General features: G+C 35.4%; 1 protein-coding gene across 1 annotated transcript in view; it reads right to left on the bottom strand.

The window, feature by feature from the left end:
* Nucleotides 1-23,738, bottom strand: part of LOC111515897 (uncharacterized) — a 258,991-nt gene that overhangs the window by 39,815 nt on the left and 195,438 nt on the right. The window contains exon 4 of the mRNA XM_074177477.1: nucleotides 5,333-5,466. Coding sequence (XP_074033578.1) covers nucleotides 5,333-5,466 — 134 coding nt within the window. The remainder of the gene's footprint in view (nucleotides 1-5,332; nucleotides 5,467-23,738) is intronic.

The following is a 23,738-nucleotide window of genomic DNA, read 5'->3' as shown; positions in this document are numbered from 1 at the left end:
ATATCCATACAGGGTGTCATCTGACTTGGGCCACCCCCATCTTTGAATTTTTCAATACGGACCTGTATTTTTTGTTGTAGTTTTTGGATCGTAGACGTTCACTTCATACTGAAAAATTAAATTCAATTTTATATTTCGGGATGTTTCGCCAATATTCGGTTATAATTGTGTGAATTATTCCCTTATAAATTACGGCCCTGGCAACTTCCACGTGTCCCTATATATCGTAGTGTTTTTTTTCATTTTTAGGTACCCATTCATATTTTTCCATTGCTCTGAGCGTTTTCTACAATGAACTTCGAATAAGAAAACTAAGAAACCCTTTTATGATTATTTGAAATATATCTACATCAGGAATATATTATTATATGTGTTCTAATGAGCAGAAAAAAAAATGATAGCAATAATCACATCCGAAACGAACATTATAATTGTAATGAAAATAGAAATGAAGTAATTTATATAGGAAACTAAAAAAATTATTGGCGCAAGAAATGTTCGAATTGGAGTCCTTCCATTTCGAGACATTTTTAAACTAAGTTTTTCATATTACTTATTGCCCTTAATACACTTATTTGCTGCATTGTTGCGAAATCATTCAATATCCTCAATCTCGAGTCTTCCACATTTTCTATTCCTCTGCCAGCGTAAATCCTATTTTTTAATGTCCTCCATAGAAAAAAGTCCAAAATAGTAAGATCTGGTGATCTTGCAGACCATCTTATTGTCCCATTATTTGTCTCGAAATGGGAGGACTCCAATTCGAACATTTATTGCACAATTAATTTTTTTGTGTATATAAAGTACTCACTTCATTTAAATTTTCATTATAATTATAGTGTTCGTTTCGGATGTTATTATTGCTACTTTTTTTTTCTGCTCATCAAAACACATGTAATATATTTCTGTTGTAGATATGTTTCAGATAATCATAAAAGGTTTTTTTATTCGAACGCTCAGAGCAATGGAAAAATATAAATAGGTACGTGAAAATGAAAAAAAACTATCGAAAAACTGTACATAGGGAGACGTGAAAGTTGCTATTGTGTTTTTATTCAACTCAGTCAACCAATTTCCAGGGCCGTAATTTGAAAGGTTATAATTCACACAATTATAATCGAATATTACCGAAAACTCACGAAATATAAAATTGAATTCAATTTCTCAGTATAAAGTGAATGTCTACGATCCAAAAACTACAACAAAAATACAGGTCCGTATTTAAAAATTCAAAGATGGGAGTGTCCCAAGTCAGATGACACCCTGTATAAAAGATTCATGGATATATTCTGAGAGCCCACATCAAGTGCCTACAGCAAATTGTGGACAGATTTTCAATATGCCTGCGAATAAATAAGATACGGGCAAAAAATATTTTGGGATTTTTTTGTTTTTCCTGTATATCTCCAGAACCAAAAGAGTTATATTCGATTTCTTCACATCATTAAATAGGTCTCTGAAATACGAAACTATGCCATAATTTAACCGACACTCTATCTCTTATCGATTACAAGATCCCATGTACAGAAACGAATTTGAATAGCCCTGTATGTTTGTTTGAAGGTGGTTGACAATGTTTCGTGATGTATTTCATCAGTTCGGACTTCCATTGTCTAATATAATATAAATTGATTTGAGCTGAAAATGAAAAAATATTATTTACAATAACTGAAAAATAAAAATTAAAAGATTCCAAACTAAGTTACGTCACGACGTTTCGATTGTTAGTATCCACAATCGTCTTCGGGTGATATTACCCGACCACTCCACACGACGTGGGGTAAATGATCATTGTGTCCTACAATCATGTGCCCTAAGCAAACGGAGTGAACCAAGAATGATAGCCTTCTGTATCTGTCCTGCTAAGATTTATGCCCTAATGCGGCAAGTCGGTATGATTTTAAGTTTTGAGAGTAGAGGACTCCAATAATCAAAAAAATCATCTCGACAGAGTGGTCTGGATAGAGTCTGTGGAGTTCGAAAAGAAAATCTCGATATTTTATCCGTTTTTCCCCCTCTTTTCGAACGATATTCGTCTCGCCATGAGCTGAAAACTCCACGACAAATATCGTTTTCCTCTGGTGGTCGAGAAGGACTACATCAGGCTCATCAGCTTGTATGAGCCTAAGGGTGGGGAACGAACAGTTCCAATAAATTTGGCATTTCTCGTTCCCCACAATGCATTAAATATCCTCCGGAGCGTAAAACACCGGTGTCTTACACCGTAAGAGTGACGTAGATGGTAAAATAGCACTCTGAATGCCACAATGTCACAAATGAATAAAAGTGATGTTAAAATTTCATGAAATAGACTTCTAGTTGCTCCCGCATGTATCATATTCGCCAGATTTGGCTCCCAGCGACTACTGGCTGTTCGCAGACATCAAAAAATTATATTGTTCACTTGCTTCACCTCCGCTCATTTCAATTTCTTCATTTCCCCTGGTTATTCTTCAGGATACAGCAGAATGACCTATTTTATCCAACAGACCTGCTCATAAGTCAATGTCATTAGAATAATCATATGAACAGACTGTTGGTAGATCCCATATGCAGTCTTTTCCTGCAAGAGTATAAAGAGTTTCAACTTTTCCATCTGGCTAGATAACTCGCTTGTTGATCAATCGGCCTCATTCAAAAACTATTCTTCTATGGTGGAGTTTGAAAAATATGCCAATATAAACCTTTGCTATTAGCAAGGAAGATTCGGAAAGACCAACTCACAATGAGAACCTAATCAAGCCTAAACTGCTTATTCTAAATTCTAAGGCTTGTTTTTATTGTATAGTACTCTGCTTCCTGTGCTTATCAAAAGAACGTTCAGTAAACAATCGTATTAGATAAATCCTAAAACAATGGACAACAAAAAATGTGAATTGGAACATTGCTCCGCAATTAGAATTCAGGAACTTTGTATAATCTGAAAATCTGTCACGGCATTTCTCAAGCCAGGATAACCAAGAAAAATCCCAAGAGGTATCACTCGGTTTCGCTGCTCGTTACGGTGATGAAAGATATAAATGATATTCTTCCTGGTAGATTATTTCATTTGAAGGAACTGAAATATTTTGGTGGAGTAATAGAGTCCAGCTGATGTAATGGTGCACGAGGTAGAAGAGTCATCATATTCCTATTGTTAGGTGTTCTTAAAATGATGAAAGTTTTATTATGAAGTTGAATACAGTGTTTTTTATTAGTATTTTTTTTTTCATTTCGAATCGAGATACTCAAAAATATTATATCTCACAAAGCTATTGAAATCAAAGGTGATACATTTTTCCATAACTGAGAAAAATGTTTATTGCTTTTAAATAGGTGATTTTTTTGTACATTTTGTAATATAGATTTTTCGAGTTCGTTTTTCAACTTCTTTCTGATTTCTTATTGCCTGTATTCAGCCGATTCCGTGTTGTTCTATTTGTGTTGGGTTGTTTCTACATCTTCAACGTATTTCAATCGACATGAATTTCTTTCGAACACAGCTGAACCTTATTGTATGGATGGATTCCCGAACAGTTGATAACTTCATGTCTATTTTAGAATTTGTGAAGAGGAACCCTGAAAAGTTATATTTTTCATCACGTACAAAAATGGTGGGGGTCTATCTAGATAATCAATTGAAGTTCAACGAACACATTCAGCATCTTGCAAAAAAACTTGCTAGCAAATTCTGTGCAACTAGAGTTTTAAGAAATCACTTGAATAGAGCTGCATTAAAAATAGCATATTATGGAACTATCTCTCATTTTCTCAAATTCGGAGTCATTTTCTGAAGTTGAAGTAATTATTTCGATTGCATTTGCATTATGCAAATACGTATAATAAAGAGGAAAACAGATATGAAACTTTCTATGTTTTTTAACACTTTTATTTGTCAATAACGTTACTGCAGTTTCATTCTATATTGACATTTCCAAACTTATACAATAAACTAACAATGATTCATTACATTAGCCATTATATAACACCCCTGTAGGTACTAGTAGAGGTACTTGGCTTGATTGAGTACCTGAATTCACAGTTCACAATGCGGATATGCCAATTTGAAATCGATTTGATTATTTAACAGGTTTGATCAGCGATGTTTATGCTTGTGAATTTCCAAGGATTCTGAATAATTGAGTTTGTAAGCAAGGAAAAGCAGAAGCCATGGTATATAGCCATCAAATTCAGTAATTATTCACCACTGAAAATCCGAGAAGAAGGCAAAAACCGTTCAAAAATCTAGTTTTCGATTCGTTATGTAACATGAAGCCATATTTTATGACTAGTACTACTAGTGTACTTTGTTTCATTCTATTTCAATATTTATATCTTTTAGACGAATGAGTTAGTCTCACATGTTACTTTTTTATATGTTCAGTTGTACAAACATGTGCTCCCAGAAGTTGATAAACCTGTTATACTATCTTGTTATATTACACATTTATATATTTATATGTCACTGAACTGAGTTTTTATATGTTCAAATGGAAAACTTCAATATATTTATCTATCTATCTATCATCCAAATTTTCAGAATCAACGAATCTGATAACGTCAATTCCACTTCACTGCACCGTTACTTCATATCACTTTCTTCAATTCCAGCAAACATGCATCATTACTCAATTCCCTAGGCACCTAATAAGACAAATAATAATGCCATATCCTGTTATTGCTCCTATTATTAAGATCATTAGAGTGATTTAGATTTACTCCGAACTGCAATACCCACAAGTTTGGACTCATGGGGCCAGAAACTTTGACCATAAATTTCATGTCGTGGGTGTTACACATTATTAATGACTTCTCTGAGGTTGGGAACAGCAAAAGGTCACTTATAGGTGAATTGTAACTGTAAGCCAGGTGTTAGTGAGAAGACGGAGATTAAGGGGATCAGAGGTTGGATTATTTGATTATGAATATGATTCTTATGACATGAAACTGATAGATGATAGCTGTTGAAATATTACCTTTCTTGGGCTTACAGTGAATTAGTCAGAGGACGAAATTTCAGATATAGAGGAGAAATCCAAGTTTTTGGACTTTCAGGCCTTGTCCCACGGCCGCCATCTTGGATGAAAACTGCATATGACTTTTATGATTCATCTGGCAGATTATATACAAGTATACATAATTCCCTTTCAGGAAAAATTTAGTAGTTGAAACCAGATCACTTTCGATTCAATATTAGACAATGCTGTTCGATTCCGTCAAGATCTGATCAGTGATACTAGGCTGAACCACGTATGCATTGTTGAACTGGCCTTTTCTTGAATGATTAGCCAGAGTACTGAATTGCACTTTATGAATAGTAATCGAGGACCTGAAATTTCAAAAGCATACTTACTTTTTTTCCATTCAATAGCCACGTTATATTTGCGGCTGGATATGATGAAGGAGCAGTGCAGTTTCCCCTCAATCTATAGCCAAAATCCAAGATTTCTTTATCCATCTGCAGGATGGGATCTTCAACTGGTACATCTGAAAACAGAAAAGATATCATGAGGTGAGACGCTGTTTCGTTTAGCTATAGGTTCCTTCTAATAACTACAAAATATTTTGTCAATAATCGTCATCCCAATTGGTCGCAACTAATTTCAGTAGTCAAAAAAGAAAAATCTTTCGACAATTCAATATAGATTCCATTACAAGGCAACGAAATGCAAGTGACGCATAAAAACATAGAATTCATAAACCAGCACCAAATGTCTCTAGTTGATTCATCAAAACCAAGCTCCAACATGAAAGTTTTTTGTGAGTTCGAGTTCTACCTAGTTGCTTTGCAGTGGAAGCTGTAGCGAAAAATATAGAACTATTCTAGATTGACTGTTGATATCGAAGCTTCGCAAAGAACAGCCTTGAGAAGCCTTGTTTGTCCTAGATATTCCTATATTGAGTCTTTTGTTGGTAACATATTTGGCGTCTCTATAAGGAGAATAATTGTTATTACCAATAATTTCATGAATACTATGTGCTTCTTCAGTCGACTTGTTAGTTCAAAAAGGATAGTATCTTCTCCAAATGTTCGAAAAAGAAAAATTAGAGCACCAATGCGTCTTTGCGAGAAACCTGATGTGTACTGATATTGTGGTCACATAGACTGTGCAAGTCTACATGAAGGAAAGCATCTTTCAAAATCAGTAGATGCAAAATCAAACTGGATTGAGATTCAAATTTCAAACTATGCACCTACAAGTTCAAATTTCATTGAACTTGTATTCTTAACGCATGGTTTTCCCAGAGTACTGGTTACTGATAACGCTAGTGTATTTTCAAGTGACACTTCCATAGCGTGGTGTACCTACCTTAAATGATACTTTTTGAAAGTTTTCCACACCTGGATATCCACAGACCAATGATTCAGCAGAACAGAATGCAAGTACTTTCGAGAATCGTCCAGATACAAAGAAAGGTGAACCAACAACAGTCCGTCAGAAGCCATTGGAACTTATACAGATCTCTAGAGCGACACCGCTTCCAGGAGGAAAGAATTCTGCAGAGTTGTATCTCAAGAGAATATTCGTAACAGGTTGAACACTTGATTGTATCAAGTGTTAGGAATCACACGTTGAAAAGGAAGACCTCGTTTGTACTTAGTTTGCACAAGTTTCGAATACTGAGAGTTGTCGTTCGTAATAACGGAAAAACATATTTTAAACAGATAGAACAGACAGAAGTCATTCTATGATCGACATTGAAGTTAACCACGAGTTACCGGAGTTCGATTGTTCAATGTTGGAGGTAGAGTTCAATCTCGATAATATTCAAATAACAAACCGACATGGAGTTTTGGTGACGTGTTGAAAAAAATCTTCCACCCCCGACATCATGAAGAAGATACTTTAAGTCTTGAATTGAAGAAGGGCGTATCGATTCCGCAAAATAGGAAAACACTTCCAGAGCCTACTAATGAAACTGTCCAGCAACGTCAATACAAATATCGTTTGTGAAAACGTTTGAAAAAACTCGCCGTCCTCCTCGACAAACGAATAAGTACGAAGGAGGTTCGATAATTACTCAGCCTACAAAAGAAAAACGAACATTTTGGTAAAGCAGTTATACATTTCTCAACAAATTCTCCTTTCAGCTTGGTATACTCGACCCAGCGATGCTTAAACTTCGTCAACTCATCTGATAAATACGTTTCCTTAAGGTCTGCAAAGTACGTCTCCATGGCGGCGATAACCTGCTCATTTCTGCCCCATGAGTGATTTCCTCAAGTTTTGAAATAAAGATATGTCGCACGGGGTTGAATCTGGAGGATACGGTGGATGGGCAGCAGTTCGTAGCCCAATTCGACCAATTTGGTCGTAGAGACGATGGGTTTGTGAGCCAGTGCGATGTTTTATTGGAAGAGCAATTTTTTTCCGCCGCGTGAAACCGTTTTGTTGCAAATCAGCGTTGAATCGGCACAATGATTTGGCACAATAATTTGGCCAGTTCGCCCTTCGTCAGGTAGTTGATGTAGATCATATTCTATGAATCTTAGAAAACAGTGGCCATCGCCTTTCCGGAGGATAAGTAGTGGATCCATGTTTTGTGGATGGTCACAAAACGATGCAGAAACTCTTTAAAAATGCGCTTGAATAGAGCATTATGAAGGAGAAGAGTCATAATGTACAGCATTTAATTGATTTCGCCCTTTAATTTCGCTGCGCGGTTTCCCTTCAAAATAATCGCATTATCGACCGATATAACACAAAACTACGAGCCTAATGCGGCTGAAATTTCGACAGTAGCCGTCTACGAAGATGTATTGAATGATAGTGAATCTTTCTTGTGATAGTGGCGCCACCGGGCGGTGAGGCTAAGTACTTATCGGACCGCCCAACAAAACTCAAATCATTGTTTAATGATTCGTATTATTATTGTATCGTATTTCAAAAGTGAGTCAATGATGAGATAGAATAATAGTGATTTGGGTGTAACACTCATTGTCGGAGTAATCACATGAATTTATGACGTTATCATGAATGTAATTTCACTGCGAAAACTTTAGATATAACCCATTGGGTACTTACAATGAACAATTCATTGTATGAGATTTTTGACAGTGTTACAAATGTGTCAAATACTCCACTATAGTCTCAATATAGACCAAATTACCATAGACCAGCCGACTTGCTATCAGTGATATTGAAAATCACGATGAAAGCCGTAAACTACCATATCCTCAGATATTTGGGAGGCTTTAACATCTTGAGCAATCATCAATATGGTTTTCGGAACATATGTCACCCATATTTGGAATAACGCAATCGAGAAACATGGAGAGTCAAGAGCTGTTGCGTTTCATATATCTAGGGCATTTCACCGTGTTTGACATGAGGGTTTGCTGGCCAAACTTCGATGATATGGCTTGTAGGTTAATTTTTGTAAAAATCTTTCCAGCTTCCTGGAAAAACGTTCCCTGCGAGTGGCCGTCGATTCATATCTCTCGAATACTGGTTTAACGCTGGTGTTACCCATGGATCAATATTGTCTTCAACCCTCTTTTTATGGTATATCAACGACTAAGAGGAAAAAACGAAGAAACCAATATATTGCTTCGCTGACGACAACACAATTGTCTCGTCACACATCTTCACCGGCAGCAGGAGGTTGCATATCTTGAAGAGGATCTACAAGTGATTTCGAATTGTGGTGAAACTAATCAGGTTCGATTCAATACCACAAAACCCCAGACATTAGTTTTCTCAAAAAAAATCTCTGAACCGGATATAATGATGTCAGTTCAGACAATTCTGCTTTCTGCTTCAATAAGTTTGTTGAGAGTCGAAATGGACATCAATATGTTTTGGCACAGTCATGTCTCTGGAATTGCAAACGCTGCTTCTCAAAACCAGAAAACTGTACACACCTCAGCAACTTTTGATGCTTTACCAAGTTCAGATCAGACCTTTGGAGTATTGTTCTCATGTATGGAGCTCCTCCCCTAAGCATACCCTGAAGCTGCTGTACTCCATCCAGAAAAGAGCCATCCACCTGATTGGAGACTCAAACTCCACTTGCAACCTTGATAGTCCAGAACAGTGATTCCAAAAGTGGTCCAGATGGACCCCCAGGTATCCATGAGGAACTCGACGGGAGTCTATGTTGGTGTGATCAAAAAATGAGGGTTCATACTTCGTTAAAACTTATATGGTTTCGATAGTTAAGAACTGAAATGTTGGTTTCACCTATCAATGTAAGCAGATATTTTTCAAGAAGCTCAGCAACTGTTACATGTAGAAACTTGCGAATTCTATATTCAGTACAACGTGTTGATACTTGCAAAGCGCCGCCGCCGTCCGCAACGCTTGTGTGTATTCGCAATCTTGTTCGATGCTTCACCAATAAGAATATTGAATACAGATTTTTTTTCAAAAACTATCATTTTGTGATGGAAACGCAGCCGTAAGGCAAATTTCTATAGCTAGATCTAATCTTCACATTTTTTGTCGAGTTTTGGAAATATGGTAGAAATGTAGCTGTATGGGGTCCAACGGAATCAAAATTTCGAAAGTGGTCCGTAATTAATGAAAGTTTGGGAGACTCTGGTCTAGAACCTCGAATAATGGCTAGATATTTGTTTCTCTTCTGAACTTTCACGGGAAATGTTCGAGTGTCTTGACACATTTAATCCCACCACGAGCCGTACATATCAGAAACACGCGGCGGTCTGTGGCTGACATCGTTTTGAGGTTCAACTCAGTACACCTCGAACCCCACTGCTTCCATTTTAATGACTGGGTGTATGTGGAGTAAACTCCCTGAGAAGTTTTTTCCAAATAAAATCAATCTCCAGCGATTAAAATTCAACGTGAATCGCTACTTCCGCACAGGCACCGCTCTTAGCGCGCTTCAAAGACTTTCCTGTAGTGCTTGTGTTCTATCTCCGAAAAAAAGCGTGCAAGATAACAGATTTGCGGGATGAACGTAAAATTTCAAATATGTCAACAATCACAAACATCTTGTATAAAAACCTATTCGTTTATCACTGATGTGATCGAATCCATCATCTTTTTTCCCTTACACAGTGCTACGAATCCATAATGAAAATCTATCATAACTCAATAGGAATGATTTAGTGATTTGTTTTTCTACGAGTATAAAAGGACGAAACTATTTTTCACATTCAGCATACAATAGCGTTCGCAGGACCAAGCCATAAATTTATTTAAAACCCCAGAAAGGACACATAAATTAGGTTAATTTGTTGGAAAAATCGACTTCGGTTTTGTTGACCCAAAACATTCCATTTAACTTTGGAAGTTCTCTCATAGTGGCACAACTTGAACGAGCGTATAAAAAGAAGTGGGACTTGCTCGTGTGGAAGATTGCGATTTTGAATTGGAAAAATCAACAATCTGAAGCGCCAGTTTATGTTGATCACTTCGATCAAAAATTCAATTTATTTTTGTTTTTGTCTTGTCTGCGATTTTGATCAATCTGTTCTAGACCTTCATACGTCCCACGTAGCCCATACATAGAAACAATTTTTAAATTTATAGGGGCTTGGTGGAAATCATTCGTCTAATGTGAACTGATTGAAATCTGACAGTAAAGTGTACGTTCGTCAGTTGCTGACAATGTTATGTCTAATTGATGCTAATTGATTGTATTAGATGATCGGTGAACACAATACAGTTGTAGGCAATAAAAGTGTTTTATAAATTTATCATAGAAACGTTTATGAAATAAAATTAAAAAACCATTATAAAATAGTCAGGAAATTATCACAGAAACGTTTTTACAATCAACTTATAAAACTTATTTTCCTATAAAAGTGAATTGTTTTGTAGCAGTTTTATAAAACTTTTCTGCGAGATTTTATGATAGTTATAAAACTATTTCAAGCTTATTTTATAACTGTTTTCTGTAGCTTTAATAAAATTATTTTATTAAAATGCTTTCAGACACAATTTCATCTTCATTACCCTATTGTCACTTCAGTGATAATTTCCCAACTATTTTATAGTATGGTATATTTACTACAATTCCAAAACACTAACATAACTGTTATAAAATCAAATTGCTTTTGCTAATATATATTTGCTGCCACCAACAATAAAATGCAGCCTTCACGAACAACCAGCTGACATCGATTCCTAATCACAGCTTTGGAAAATTTTTCAAAATTTTAGTTGAAGTTAAATAGTTATTTAGTAAGAATATTTTTGTTAAGTTATTCAAGTGGGGCACCATCGATGTCGTGGTGGAAATTAGTTCTTCAGCAACTTCTAAATATTTAATTTTTATTGAATATAGGTACCCCATAAGTAAACTCAATATTTTCAAGGCATTGGGTTTAGTAACTCAACCTTTTATTCACAATTTGGAAGACTGTAAAATACAAAGGGTTTGCAGTTTCAGTTTTTAGTTATCTATTTAGAAAACCTGGATATTTTGTTCTGAGTGAAGCAGTTCCGTGTTACAACTCTTTAAATGATGACAAATTCAGGTACAGCAAGGTATGCTTCACAGACAGTATTCAGAAGTAACTCCTCGAATAACTAATAACTACTGTCATATAGACGGTGTCTCATAAAAGATACATAACTCTGGCTTTTTCACACTTTTTGTGACAACTTGTTTGAATGAAAATAACCCTGCTTGCTTTTTGAGTTGCATAGAATTGATAATTTTTTCTTGTTCTGTATCGTCATTCTTCAGCATTCGTTCTAATAGTTATTCTTCAGCAATTTGGTAGGTCATCAAATGACTTTGTTTTAGTTTATACATCATTGTACACCAACTGGCTTCGGGCATAGTATTGTGGTTTCGTATTAGCTTATCAGCATCAATTTTTGGGCATGAGAGTTGGTTATTATTTACCCATGACTACGGAACTATGGTGAACATATATACCTAAAACGTAGATAAAATGAGTCAAATCCAGCTTCAAAAACACAAAACTATCAACTGAAAATATAGGCCTGAATTATCAAATATCTGGTCAATTATTGAAGCTAATTAAAATATATATTCTGACATCAAAAACTTACCCGTCATTTCCACTAAACGCACGGCAAATTAAATATCAACAATATTTAATCCGCGTTCATATAGGTTATGTCTAATATAACATATATTTAGCATATTTTTTATAAACGAATTTTCGGAAAACTGTTTCTCAACCTACACCTTAAGAGATCGACCGGACATATATGACTCGATTCATTTTTGAATAGGACCTCGTATGCTAAGAGCATCCAGTTTAATTTGTAGATACCTAGGGTTGAATGTGTCAAATGCACGAGACAGATCGAAAAATAGTCCAACCACAAGCTTATTCTCATTGATGCTATCATGTATATATTGTACGAAATCTGCTGATGCTGTTTCGACAGAATAGCCAGGTCGAAATCCGAACTGTCGTGGGGTTAATAAATTGTGTTTAATCTAAAGAAATGAACTTTGAACGTTCAAGCCAGTTTCGAATAAAGCTACACAGTAGGTTGAATGGACTGACGCCTATCAGAAAACAACTACTCCCCCGGTTAATACCACGAAGGGCGTTGGATTATATTCGAACGTTTAATGTTCATTTCTTTAGATTCGTTTACTGCCATTCTTCAAGAATGGCAGTAACTAATAAGAAAGTTTTTCTTCCTTTTTCAGAGGAATCGGACAAATTACGGATATGCAGTTGGTTAGTACCTCGTCCACTAGATGGAGTGACATTTTGTTGTTCACTCCAACTTAGGAAGAGGAATGAAATACTCTGAAAGAATTCCGATTTTCAATTATGGAATATCATTGACTTCAGCTCGATGTTGGCCACTATCTTGCACTGATGTGTGGCTAATGAGTCCGAAACGGTTTGCAAGTGTGCCCGTTCCAAAATTGAACTCTTTCAGTTGTATTGCCAATTGCATAATATGCAGGAAATTTTCTGTGAAGATTCCTGCACTGACGCCTGTCGGATATAATCCAACGCCCTTCGTGTTATTAGCCAGGGGAGTAGTTGTTTTCTGATAGGCGTCAGTCCATTCAACCTATTGTGTAGGTATATTCGAGACTGGCTTGAATTTGATTATAGACTGCCATTTCCTTAATTTTGGAAAAATAACTCAACAGACATGTCATTCTGTAGTTTTCCACGTACTGTGTATCCCCAATCTTGAAGACCGGAACAGCTTTTGATATTCTCAATTCATTTGGGAACACTCCACTAATGATAGAGTGATTTAAATCAATGCCTAATCTACATGAGATATTTTTAATGGAATCTTTCAGTAGAATTGCTGGTATTTCATCTATGCCAGTGAAAAATATCTTTTTCAAGCCTAACACACTAGATTTGAGGTCATGTTCAGTAACAGGAGAAAAGAACATAGAATTAGGAGTTGTGACGGCTGATTTTGTGCACAGATCAACGGGGAGGTTAAGGGCCTAATGGTGAAGAAGTGATATTCGTATAATCCCCCAAAAATTGGCAAGATAATTATTAATTTGTTGTGTTGAACTCGAAAAATTCACGACTTGAGAACATTCTTTGAAATATTCTCTTCCACCCAAAATGACTAACAGCAATAGTAGGCTGCGTCGTTATTCCCCATAAGTCATGATTTTAAGAAAACAGATGTTCTGAAATCATACACTTATCATTTTGATATTCAAAAGTGGGTTTGAGTGGAATTTTTCGTTAATATGTTTTATGAATCTCATGTATTGAATGTCGTATATTCTCTTCGAGAAGAGTTGGGGGATTCATCAATGGTAATTCGAATTTTTTTTCTTTCATTTCAGAGTTGGTTTGAGTTTTTCAAGGAATCTTTCACTTGTCTTTGCCAAGAATTGTTCGTATCACGTTTCAGTACTTCAAAATTCATGTTTGTCAATAGCAACACGAAAGTATTGTTTTCATCTGCTCTGGTTAATATGACATCGTTTTCGTTAATTTCAGTTCCTATAAATTTCACAATCAGAATCAATTAAAAAAAAAGGAGACATGGAAAGTTTTGAATTCACTCGAAAGTATTTCACCCAGATATTCCTCTTCCCCCCAAACAGACGGCTCCAATCTGTTTCATTTCCAACTTCAACCGCATTTATGCCGCAGCCATTCGTCGTAATTTATGCAAGACAAAAGAATGTATAACAGAGTATCTGGAAGCACGACTTCTTGGAGACCCAATGCTAATGGAATCAAGTTGTTTGAAGTGCTCAATGCACGGCACTGATTCGTTAATACTGAAGTCGCTTTTTGAATACTGAAAGCATGCATTAGCTACAAAGAGCAAGAGGCGTAAAGCGGGATAAGCTTTCTGTTTTCGGGTTAGTGATGTATCATTCATATGAGGTGATTGAAATGGGGGAAAATAAAGAGGTGGGTAAAATCGGTTGTTTTATACGTTTCAGTTTCGGTGTGGAAGGTAATAAATTCACTGTTTATCTACTTGAATTATTCAAAGCTTGGGCTGGGGTTGATCTGATGAAATAATAAGGAGAAATAATTTCGTAATGAAGACTGTTACTGATTGTGACAGTGGCACATCCAAAATGGAAGAGGCATTTTCAGGAACTCAATAAAATATTTTATATTTAATTTTGTACGGGTGGCAAATTATTGGCATCTGTTAATGTGAAGGTAATTGACAATGTTTCATGATGAATTTCGTCAGTACGGACTTCCATTGCTTAAAAAATTTGTCTTGTGAATGTAAATAGCAATTTCGTACATAGCGTCCTAGTAATTCTATGAACACTTCATTTCATCTTCCAGGTATCCGTATTCGGATTGCTTTCTCTGTATGACTTGAAGTGCTTCTTCGACAGGAGCGTTGATGTTTTCAACGTCGAAACTGATTAGTTGATCTTGCTCTGTGACTTCGATTGCTCCTAGTAGTTGGACGAAATGCTTTGAATTCTTCACAAAAGATGAAGTTTGTCCTTAGAATGGTTGTATTATCGGCAGTGAAAATCTGGACAAGCTATGAGTAGCTGAATAGTTGTGGAAGATATCGATGATTGTTGGATCCGTAATTGTTGAGTTGGTTTTCGGTTTCTGATCAACAATTAGAAATCACACGTTAAGAGGTAAGACCTCGTTAGTCTATAGCTCGCACAAGTTTCGACTTCTGAGGGTTGTCGTTCGAAGGGGTGCGACATCTGGTTACCGAAAAAGCATATTTTGGACATAATCTTCAGACATTTTTTATTGAAACAATGAATAAATTAAGAATGCATATTTTCAACAATACTTTTTTTTTGTAAGTGGTTTGATGTTTAGTCGAGATATCTATGAGCATGTATTATTTTCTACACCAGTATGGAGTTGTCCGTTAGAGATTTTATATTAACAAAAAACAAAATCAAAATCAGTATGATATCTTTATTGGGGACAGAATGAAAATTCGAATCATCCATTCATTCATCTGAATCTGTTATCACCATCGCAATGTGATTTTAGTACGGCTACAGGTCTTGCCACTGTTACACAAGATATTGTTGAGGGATTTGATGAGGGAATGATCAGCACTCTGGCACTACTAGATTTTTCAAAAGTATTCGATACCATCAATCATGAGCTGATTTGCATGAAACTCAAATATTATGGTTTTGATAGTGTTGCCTTATTTTTCATCTGGTCTTATTTACTTGGTCGATCTCAAAAAGTTGTTGTTGATGGTCATCACTCCTTACCTCTGGATATTTTTTCAAGAGTACTACAGGGTTCCATTTTGGGACCTATATTGTTCATCATTTATGCTACTGACATTATCTTGTCCATCGAGAAATGTAAAATACAGGCGTATGCTGATTACATACAATTATATATGCACTTCAAATCGATGATTATGCTGAGGCACCAAATCTCTTCAACACTGATATTGATTTGATCAATAGGCTATTAAGTGAACATGATTTGAAAGCTAATCCTGATGAAACAATGATGATGCATTTTGGATCACAGGAGAATCGTAAATTTGCAGAAAACAATTTCTATTTAGAACTAGGTCATACTATCTTAACTCCTATCAATACAGCTAAAAACTCAGGGTTGATGCTTGACACTGTTCTTAGATTCACTAGTCATGTTGAAAATTCAAAAAGCTAATATGTCATTGAAACTGTTATATTGTAATAGTTTCATTTTGAGCCAACCTCTGAAATGAATGATCTGTGATAATTTGGCGCTAAGCCATTTCAAATACTGTGACTTCATATATGTGCCATACTTATATGTTTCAGATAAAACAAGAATTCAACAAGTGCAAAATTCTTGTTGCCACCTAATTTGTGGACTTCGTAAGTATGATTCAATTTCTGATGCCTTTAAAAACTCCCGCTGGCTCAATATAAAAAACCGTATGATTCATCATTTGGGTTGTTTTGTTCATAAATTGATCACCCTTCCGCATTCTCCACTTTTAATACAAAAACTAATTCTGCGTGAAAATATTCACTCAAGAAACGTCAGACATAAAAACAAATTAACTATGCCACTACATCGCACTGCACAGTTCCAAGGATCATTTCTTTTTGATGCTGTAAAACTGTATAATTCGTTGCTCGAGCAATTGAAGAGATTCAATATCAGGAAATTCAAATACAAATATAAAAATTATATCTATGATAGTCAGTAATGTCAACTTTTGCTCTTTAGACAAATCAATAAACGACATATCAATTCAATTATCAACTCTCTTCAGAAGGTAGGTAATCACAAATTATTATTTTTATTTATGTATTCTATTTCGTGGTACCATCACTATTAATTGTCTTTCATTTCTCTATTTTCCTGTGTATTTTGGAGTGGTGCTTAATAGTTGAGTTAGAGTAGCTTTGAGCTAGACTCCATCAATGAGTACCAGAATCTAGTTATAACTCATGTTCATTTTCAAATGTATCTTTGTATTGTTTTTTTTGTATTATCAATGAAGCCGATTCATTATTATTATTATCATTATCATGATATGACTGGAATTGAAAATTCATCCTGTTGAACATAGACTAAGAATTTGAAAGTCAGGTAGTGTTTCTATTGGACGCCAAGTCAGAGATTCAACTTTTGTCTTTCATCTCGAAGGTAGATATTCCAACAAACTTGCAAAACCATTATATCGACAGTGAGTCGGATTATTCATAGATCTGCAACGTTTCCCTCCCCAGATCATCATTCATCACCAGCGAAGCAAGAGAAACCATGCGTCATCATATGTCATATCCCGAGAAAAACTCGAATTAAATTTGATGGAACTCCTCGCTAGACGGCACATCCGATAAGCATCGAATGGGGCCGCGACTGCAGAATTTCCAACGAAATTCCGGTGCAGAGGAAGTAGAATAACTTAATTTCCTGAATATGTTCTATTTTATGCGACTACACGGTTTTCCGTCTTTATCCGCGCCAGTGTTATTTGTTACAATTTCCATCTCATAATCCAGGAAGTGGAGGCCTTTCAGTAGTCCTTCGGTCCAGGATAGAGAAGACTGGGACATCTTCCAGGTGTCCTGATTCCATTGTAACTTTTTTTAAGGACAGAATACAAGCACTACAGGAATAACCTCAAGGATCTCTAAGAGTAGTGTTTGTGCGAAAGTAGTGTTTTGCGTTGGATTTGAATCGCTAGAGATTGAAATAATCATTTGGAAAACGCTCTCAAGGAGTTTATTGCACGTAAACACAGTTTTCCGAACGGAAGAGTGTTTGAACAGTGATGATGATAATAATAATAATGATATTCATTTACATTACATTAAAAGAAAAGGTACAATAGAAGACATTCAATGGTAAATAAATACATACTACCCAACAAGGCAAGCCTTGGTAGTGGGAGTGAAATTTTTCAAAAGTAATAGCTATCCATTCAATTAGCCTCATAGGGTATCTGGTCAAAGAAGAGAAAATACCAAAAGGCGGACCTTGACTACAGTGAAATCGTCTACGTAGATCCAGAATCTCGAAATCATACCAGGAAAAATTAAAAAATCATATGAAATTGAAATATGAATTATAAAGTGTTTAAAATATAAAAATATTGTTGTGAAAATAAAATAAAAATAAAATTCAAAATGGTGTTGTGAATATAAAATTTTGAAAATAGTGCTGTGAATATACAATTTAGGATAATGTTGTATATATAAAATATCATGGAAAGAGTAGCAGAAGAGTAATAAATAGTGCTGTTGATATATGATGTTCGAAGTGTACTGAAACGAACCTGAAAACGATGAGCGTTCATAGTCCTCCGTGTATTTCTGAGTGGAATCAATTGTGTCAAGTCTCTCGTGAAGGCTGCTTTTTATATTTCGGGATTAGAGAACAAAAACAAATACTAATCATCGAAAATAATTTTATTGTTGTTCAAAATATTCCCCATGAAGATCTATACACTTTTGCATGCGTTTGAACCAAGTGTCGAAGCACTTTTGCCACTCTGGTTGAGGTATTTCCAAAACATGCATTCTTAATGCAGCAACCGCTTCTTCAGGTGTCGAAAACCCTTGACCTCTCAGTTGAATTTTTACATGCGGGAATAAAAAGAAGTCATTCGGTGCCAAGTCAGGACTATACGGCGGATGACTCATCAAATCGATGTGTTGAGTGCTCAAAAATGCAATTGTTCGAGCCGATGTGTAAGAGCTTGCATTGTCGTGGTGAAGAGAGATCCATCTTCGGCGGTTGGTTTTCCTGATTTCTTGAAAGACAACTGGCAAACAAATGGTTGTGTACCACTCAGATTTGACTGTTCTGCGTTGTTCTAGTGGTGCGGTTGCGACATGACCCGTTTTTCCGAAAAAACAGGTGCTCATTTGCTTGGAATACCCGTATAGTCGACTGTTGTCTACTTTCGGGCTCAAACGCGTAAATCCACGATTAATCACCTGTCACGATGTCAAAGACGTGTTTCAAAGCACCAGGATAATTTTGTTTGTGCACCATATCACTTATATTATTAAAAAACTACAAACAATATTATACAGATTCAAATATTTGAAAAAAATACTGATATATGACCAGCTGAAAACCTTGTACCACGCCTTGGTAGAAAGTCATTTGAGATATGGTATTTTGGGATGGGGAGACGGACTGAGAACGCACCTTAAGCCTCTGGAAACCATTCAAAAAAGATTTCTGAGAATAATGCTGTCAAAAAACAACAGATATCCTTTAGACCAGCTTTTTGGTGAAAGTTACTATCTGAAAACTGGTTTGAAATATCATATTTCGCGGAATCAGGCACAGTTAACTACTCACCATTACGAAACTCGTCAGAAAAATCAACCTATGGTACCTCACATGGCTAAATCCTTTGGTCAAAGGTCATACAGATACATTGTGCCTGAAGTATATAATTCTATTCCCAAATTAATAACCGACATCAAAAACATTTTTACTTTCAAGAAACAATTGAAAAAATACATTCTGAAAATGCCTAGAATAGAAGTCACTGGAATAATCGAAGGAAAATGAAAATTGAAAACCTTTTGAATACCAATGTATCCATGTTAGCGAACAGGTATATAGATTATTTATTGATATATTGTATCGAACTGAACTGTTTGAAAGTTTGATATTCGCTAAGTTGAAAATTGTGTTACTGTATTTTACTGTTTGTTTTCATATTTTTATTTCAAGGAGAATGAAGATTGAACACCATTTCAAATATATATGTATCACTCTTATAATAATAATAATAATAATCGTCTTCATTCATCGACATAGTATAAAAAATGAAATAAATTTTTTTTAACAATAATTAAGGGTTAATGAAAAGGTGAAGTATCAGCACAGGCTGCTTTTCAACCCAACCTAGCGAAGAAAAAAAAAAGAAAAATATAGGTGAATCATAGAAGACTATAAAAATATAAGTGAATCATAGAAAAATATAAAAGTGAAATTCGAGTATTAGCGTATATAAAATCAAAAATACTCATTTCCAGAACAATTTATACTCATGTGAGTATAAAATATAAAAGTACAAATCAAATAAAAATCAAATTTTTAGATAATAATTCAAATATAAAAAAGTAACAATTTAATTCTAAATATAAATATAATTATAAATATATGTCTAAATTCTTGTAAAATATTTTCATCTCAGCAAACACTTATCAACATTCATTTATAACCCTAGCGTAAACAATAATCATATACAGGTCCGTCTTAAAAGCAACTCTATAGTGATTTTCTATAGTAAGATTTTCAATTTCTTCTTGAACTTGTATAAAGAGAAGTTTCAAAACTCCTAGGGAAGATTATTATAGAATTCGGGTGCAGAATATGAAAAAGAAAGTTGGTACAGTGCAGTTGAGTGTTTGGGAATAACTAGCAGGAATACAAACGATTGATATATTATATTGAACAGAACTGGTTGAAAGCTAAATAATCTTGAACTGTGTCTTTATATTGTACTATAGTGTTTGTTTTTTCATTTTATTTTATTTTGAGTATAATAACAAATTATAATAGCTGTACATGTTTGATTACATTTTCGATTGAATATGTTCGTAGTCGAATACCTTTATATGTTATTCATTCTATGTTTTTGTTCAACTATTTCAATGTATGTATGTATCTCGAAACAAGTATTTACTTACTTATCGAGCATCTCGTTGTTTATTTCAACTTTCAATTTGTACTTCTCATTTGTATTTGTATTTGGATCTTAAATAACATATTATTATTATTATTATTATTATTATTTTCGTCGATCAATCGACACCAGCCTTCTTTTGAGCGATTGACAAATTGTGCGGAATCCAACGCGAACATATTCTTTTGTCAATCAAATAATTATGCAATATTGAATGTATACTAGTCCCACCAATGCCTAAGGTTGTCTCAATCTCACGATAGGTCACATGACGATCTTGCAATATCAGTTCGCGCACAGCATCAATGGTTTTCGGAACAACAACTAATTTTGGACGACCCTCACCAAATTCGATCACGATTGAATTCACTATACCATCGGCAAACACTGGTCCTTGATGAAGCTTCATCGCCAAAAATTGAATTGAGTTCATCCATGCACTCTTGCTGGGTTAATCTACGTCAAAAGTTGTGAAAAATAATCGCACGAAAATGTTCACGATTCAACTCCAGTTTTGGGCCGAGATGAATCTTTTAAGTTGCGGTTCTTGACTCTCCATGTTTATTGATTGCGTTATTCCAAGTATGGGTGACATACGATATATGGTCGCCTGTTGATAATTTTTATAAGTGATACCAATAATGACTATTGTTGATTCATGATGACTAGAGCCATTTGGGATGAATTTCATTTTAAATTCGTTGCAAGTTCTCAGTTAGGCTATTGTTCTGATTATGTCAATAGGTTAATCCAGTTGGAGATGACTCTGCGGTGATTTTGATATTGTGGAATATGGATAGAGTGGTAGAAACTTAGAGTTCATTGTTAGGAGCACAAATGAAGATAGAAATATGGTAGTATATTTTTTTCAGTTTGACTATTTTCTGATCTGACCGGTGCCATATATTCATAGACTGAATTGAATGAAAAAACTGCCCCACTTGTAGAGCCCAGTTATAACGAATATCATCTCCATTGAGTTTCAGTTGTTTCAGAAATCTGATCTCAGGTCATTGATTGTCTTTCATGAAAAATACTTTACTGATCCAGCTCAGAGTGAATTTAAAAATGTTAAACGATGAATTCCAAGATACGTAATCACATATAATCACACATCATATCGACTGTGTTATCATTTGAAAATGGGCGATGGCGATGACCATTTTCTTGAAATCATAGTCATCGCCTAAGTCAATGATAAATTTGCAATCAAGTGCCTACATGCAGCTATTTTGAGACAAACTGATTTCACTTCGCTTCTCTTTTCAATTGCACGACCGCTACTATTCATGCCCAATCTAAAAGCTACGCTCTACCTCGGGAACGTATCCCTTTAAATCCTCGGGATTTTTTCCCTTCCTACCGAAACGACTAATCAAGTCTGGTAGGCCTGATGCATGTTCCGTCTTTTCTACCTGCCACCCTTATTTTTCCTTCGCATTCTGCGGCGCATTTTTCACATTCAATCGAGGTAATGTTGTGGGATTTCCAGGAAATGGCTTTTCTCTTCATCAGATGCGATTGTTGTAATATGGATGGCCGGGAGAGCCGAAACGTTAGAGTTGTGGTAACAACAAGGCATTATTTGAGTTATGATGGAGCGTGGATATCTGTTAGAAACCCGGAAAAAGTTTCTGTGGTGTGTGAATTTCGTAATATACTTGGAATAATCGTTTGACCTTACCACATTCATTGAAAAATTGCCATGGGGGGTATTGATTCTTTCATGTATTTGAAGATCTAATCATGATGAACGCATGGAAAAATTTCAAATATCTGCGTAGTGCCGTTGGATAACGTAATGAAGGAATTTCTGAAATTCAAAAGCCTAACAGTTCCATTACTTACTGGAAGTAAGGGGAGTGCAGTTTCAACTTCCCAGGTTGCAGCCAAAAAGGGAGGAAAGCTAAAGAATTATTGCTTTTTTATTCTGACACCCAATTTCGTCATAAGCCAAATTATTTGTAATCATTTGCAAACTAACTTGTTTAACCATATGAATAAATCAGCCTTGTTTCAACACCTAGTACGTACAGGGCTAAGTATCAGTATATCAGAAAGTGAGTTTCGTAAAGTCACGTAATATAGACGTTCTCTCTCTCTCTCCAAAGAAAAGCTCGCATTTATTGAATCACTTGAATTACTTGAGAAATACGAACCATCCGTCTCCACTGAACTAACCAGTGCTCTACCCTACCTCAAATACTGGCTTTCGATAGAGCACTATAACAGTGTAACATTGTAACACCTGATACAACTCTTACACAGTATATGAAGACTCTTTCTGAGCCAGGAAAAAGCCCGTAACAGATCATCAATCAGCTGACGCTAAATGAAGATGCAGTCTTCTGTCTTATTTGCTTTCAAATGAAGTTGATTCGTATTGAACCACTTCAATACTCTCAAATGCGCTTCGTGTATATCAAGCCACTATGGGAGCCGAGCTACAAAGGCTATTTCGTATTATCCATTTATGGGATATTCGAGGAAAATTTGGATGATGAAATTGAATTATCCTCAAGAAACTGTGTGCTATCTGGGAACATGCATTCATATACAGGGTGTTCCTTAAACACATGCTAATATTCAAGGAGGTAATTCTTAGACCCATTTTGAGGAAAAAACGCCCTATGGACGTATGTACTAAACGCCTTAACTTTTGAGATACAAGGTGGCAAAGTTTTCAGAAATAATCAGTTTTTTAATAATAACTGAGATAATTTTGTGGACATCATTGGCATATTTGGTACATATGTTCCATGCCTCAAGGCGCAATTTCTGATGTACAATTTTCCTAATTTTCTCCGCCAGTGGCGTACGTTTTGAAATGTATATTTTTGTCGAAAAAAAAAACTACGCCACTGCTTTATCTTGAATTAAAAATTATTCTTAAAATCTCCATATATTTTTGAGCACATTCAAATACTGGGTTTTCTTTGTCCGACGCATGGTTTTCGCTCAAAAAATTAAAAATCGCTTTACTTAAGGATAAATTCCTTAAAAATCTGATGCGGTATCGTGTATCAACTGAAAGCAAACTAAGAGATCAGATTTGTTGCAAAATAATTGAGGATCTAAAAGGTATTTGTTTGTTGTCAGATGCACTGGTCTCAAATAAAATTACGTCATAACGCAGCACCGCTTAATAATTTTTGAAGACATAAATTTAGTTATCCTGGAATAAATGACGTGTAGCAGAATTTATTTACTGCACCTCTTGGAAAT

The sequence above is a fragment of the Leptinotarsa decemlineata genome, unplaced genomic scaffold (genome assembly GCF_025532065.1).
Source record: "Leptinotarsa decemlineata unplaced genomic scaffold, Ldec_3_MD MMD2_tig00002974_RagTag_RagTag, whole genome shotgun sequence".
Classification (NCBI taxonomy): domain Eukaryota; kingdom Metazoa; phylum Arthropoda; class Insecta; order Coleoptera; family Chrysomelidae; genus Leptinotarsa; species Leptinotarsa decemlineata.
This window is presented reverse-complemented; position numbering and strand designations above follow the sequence as displayed.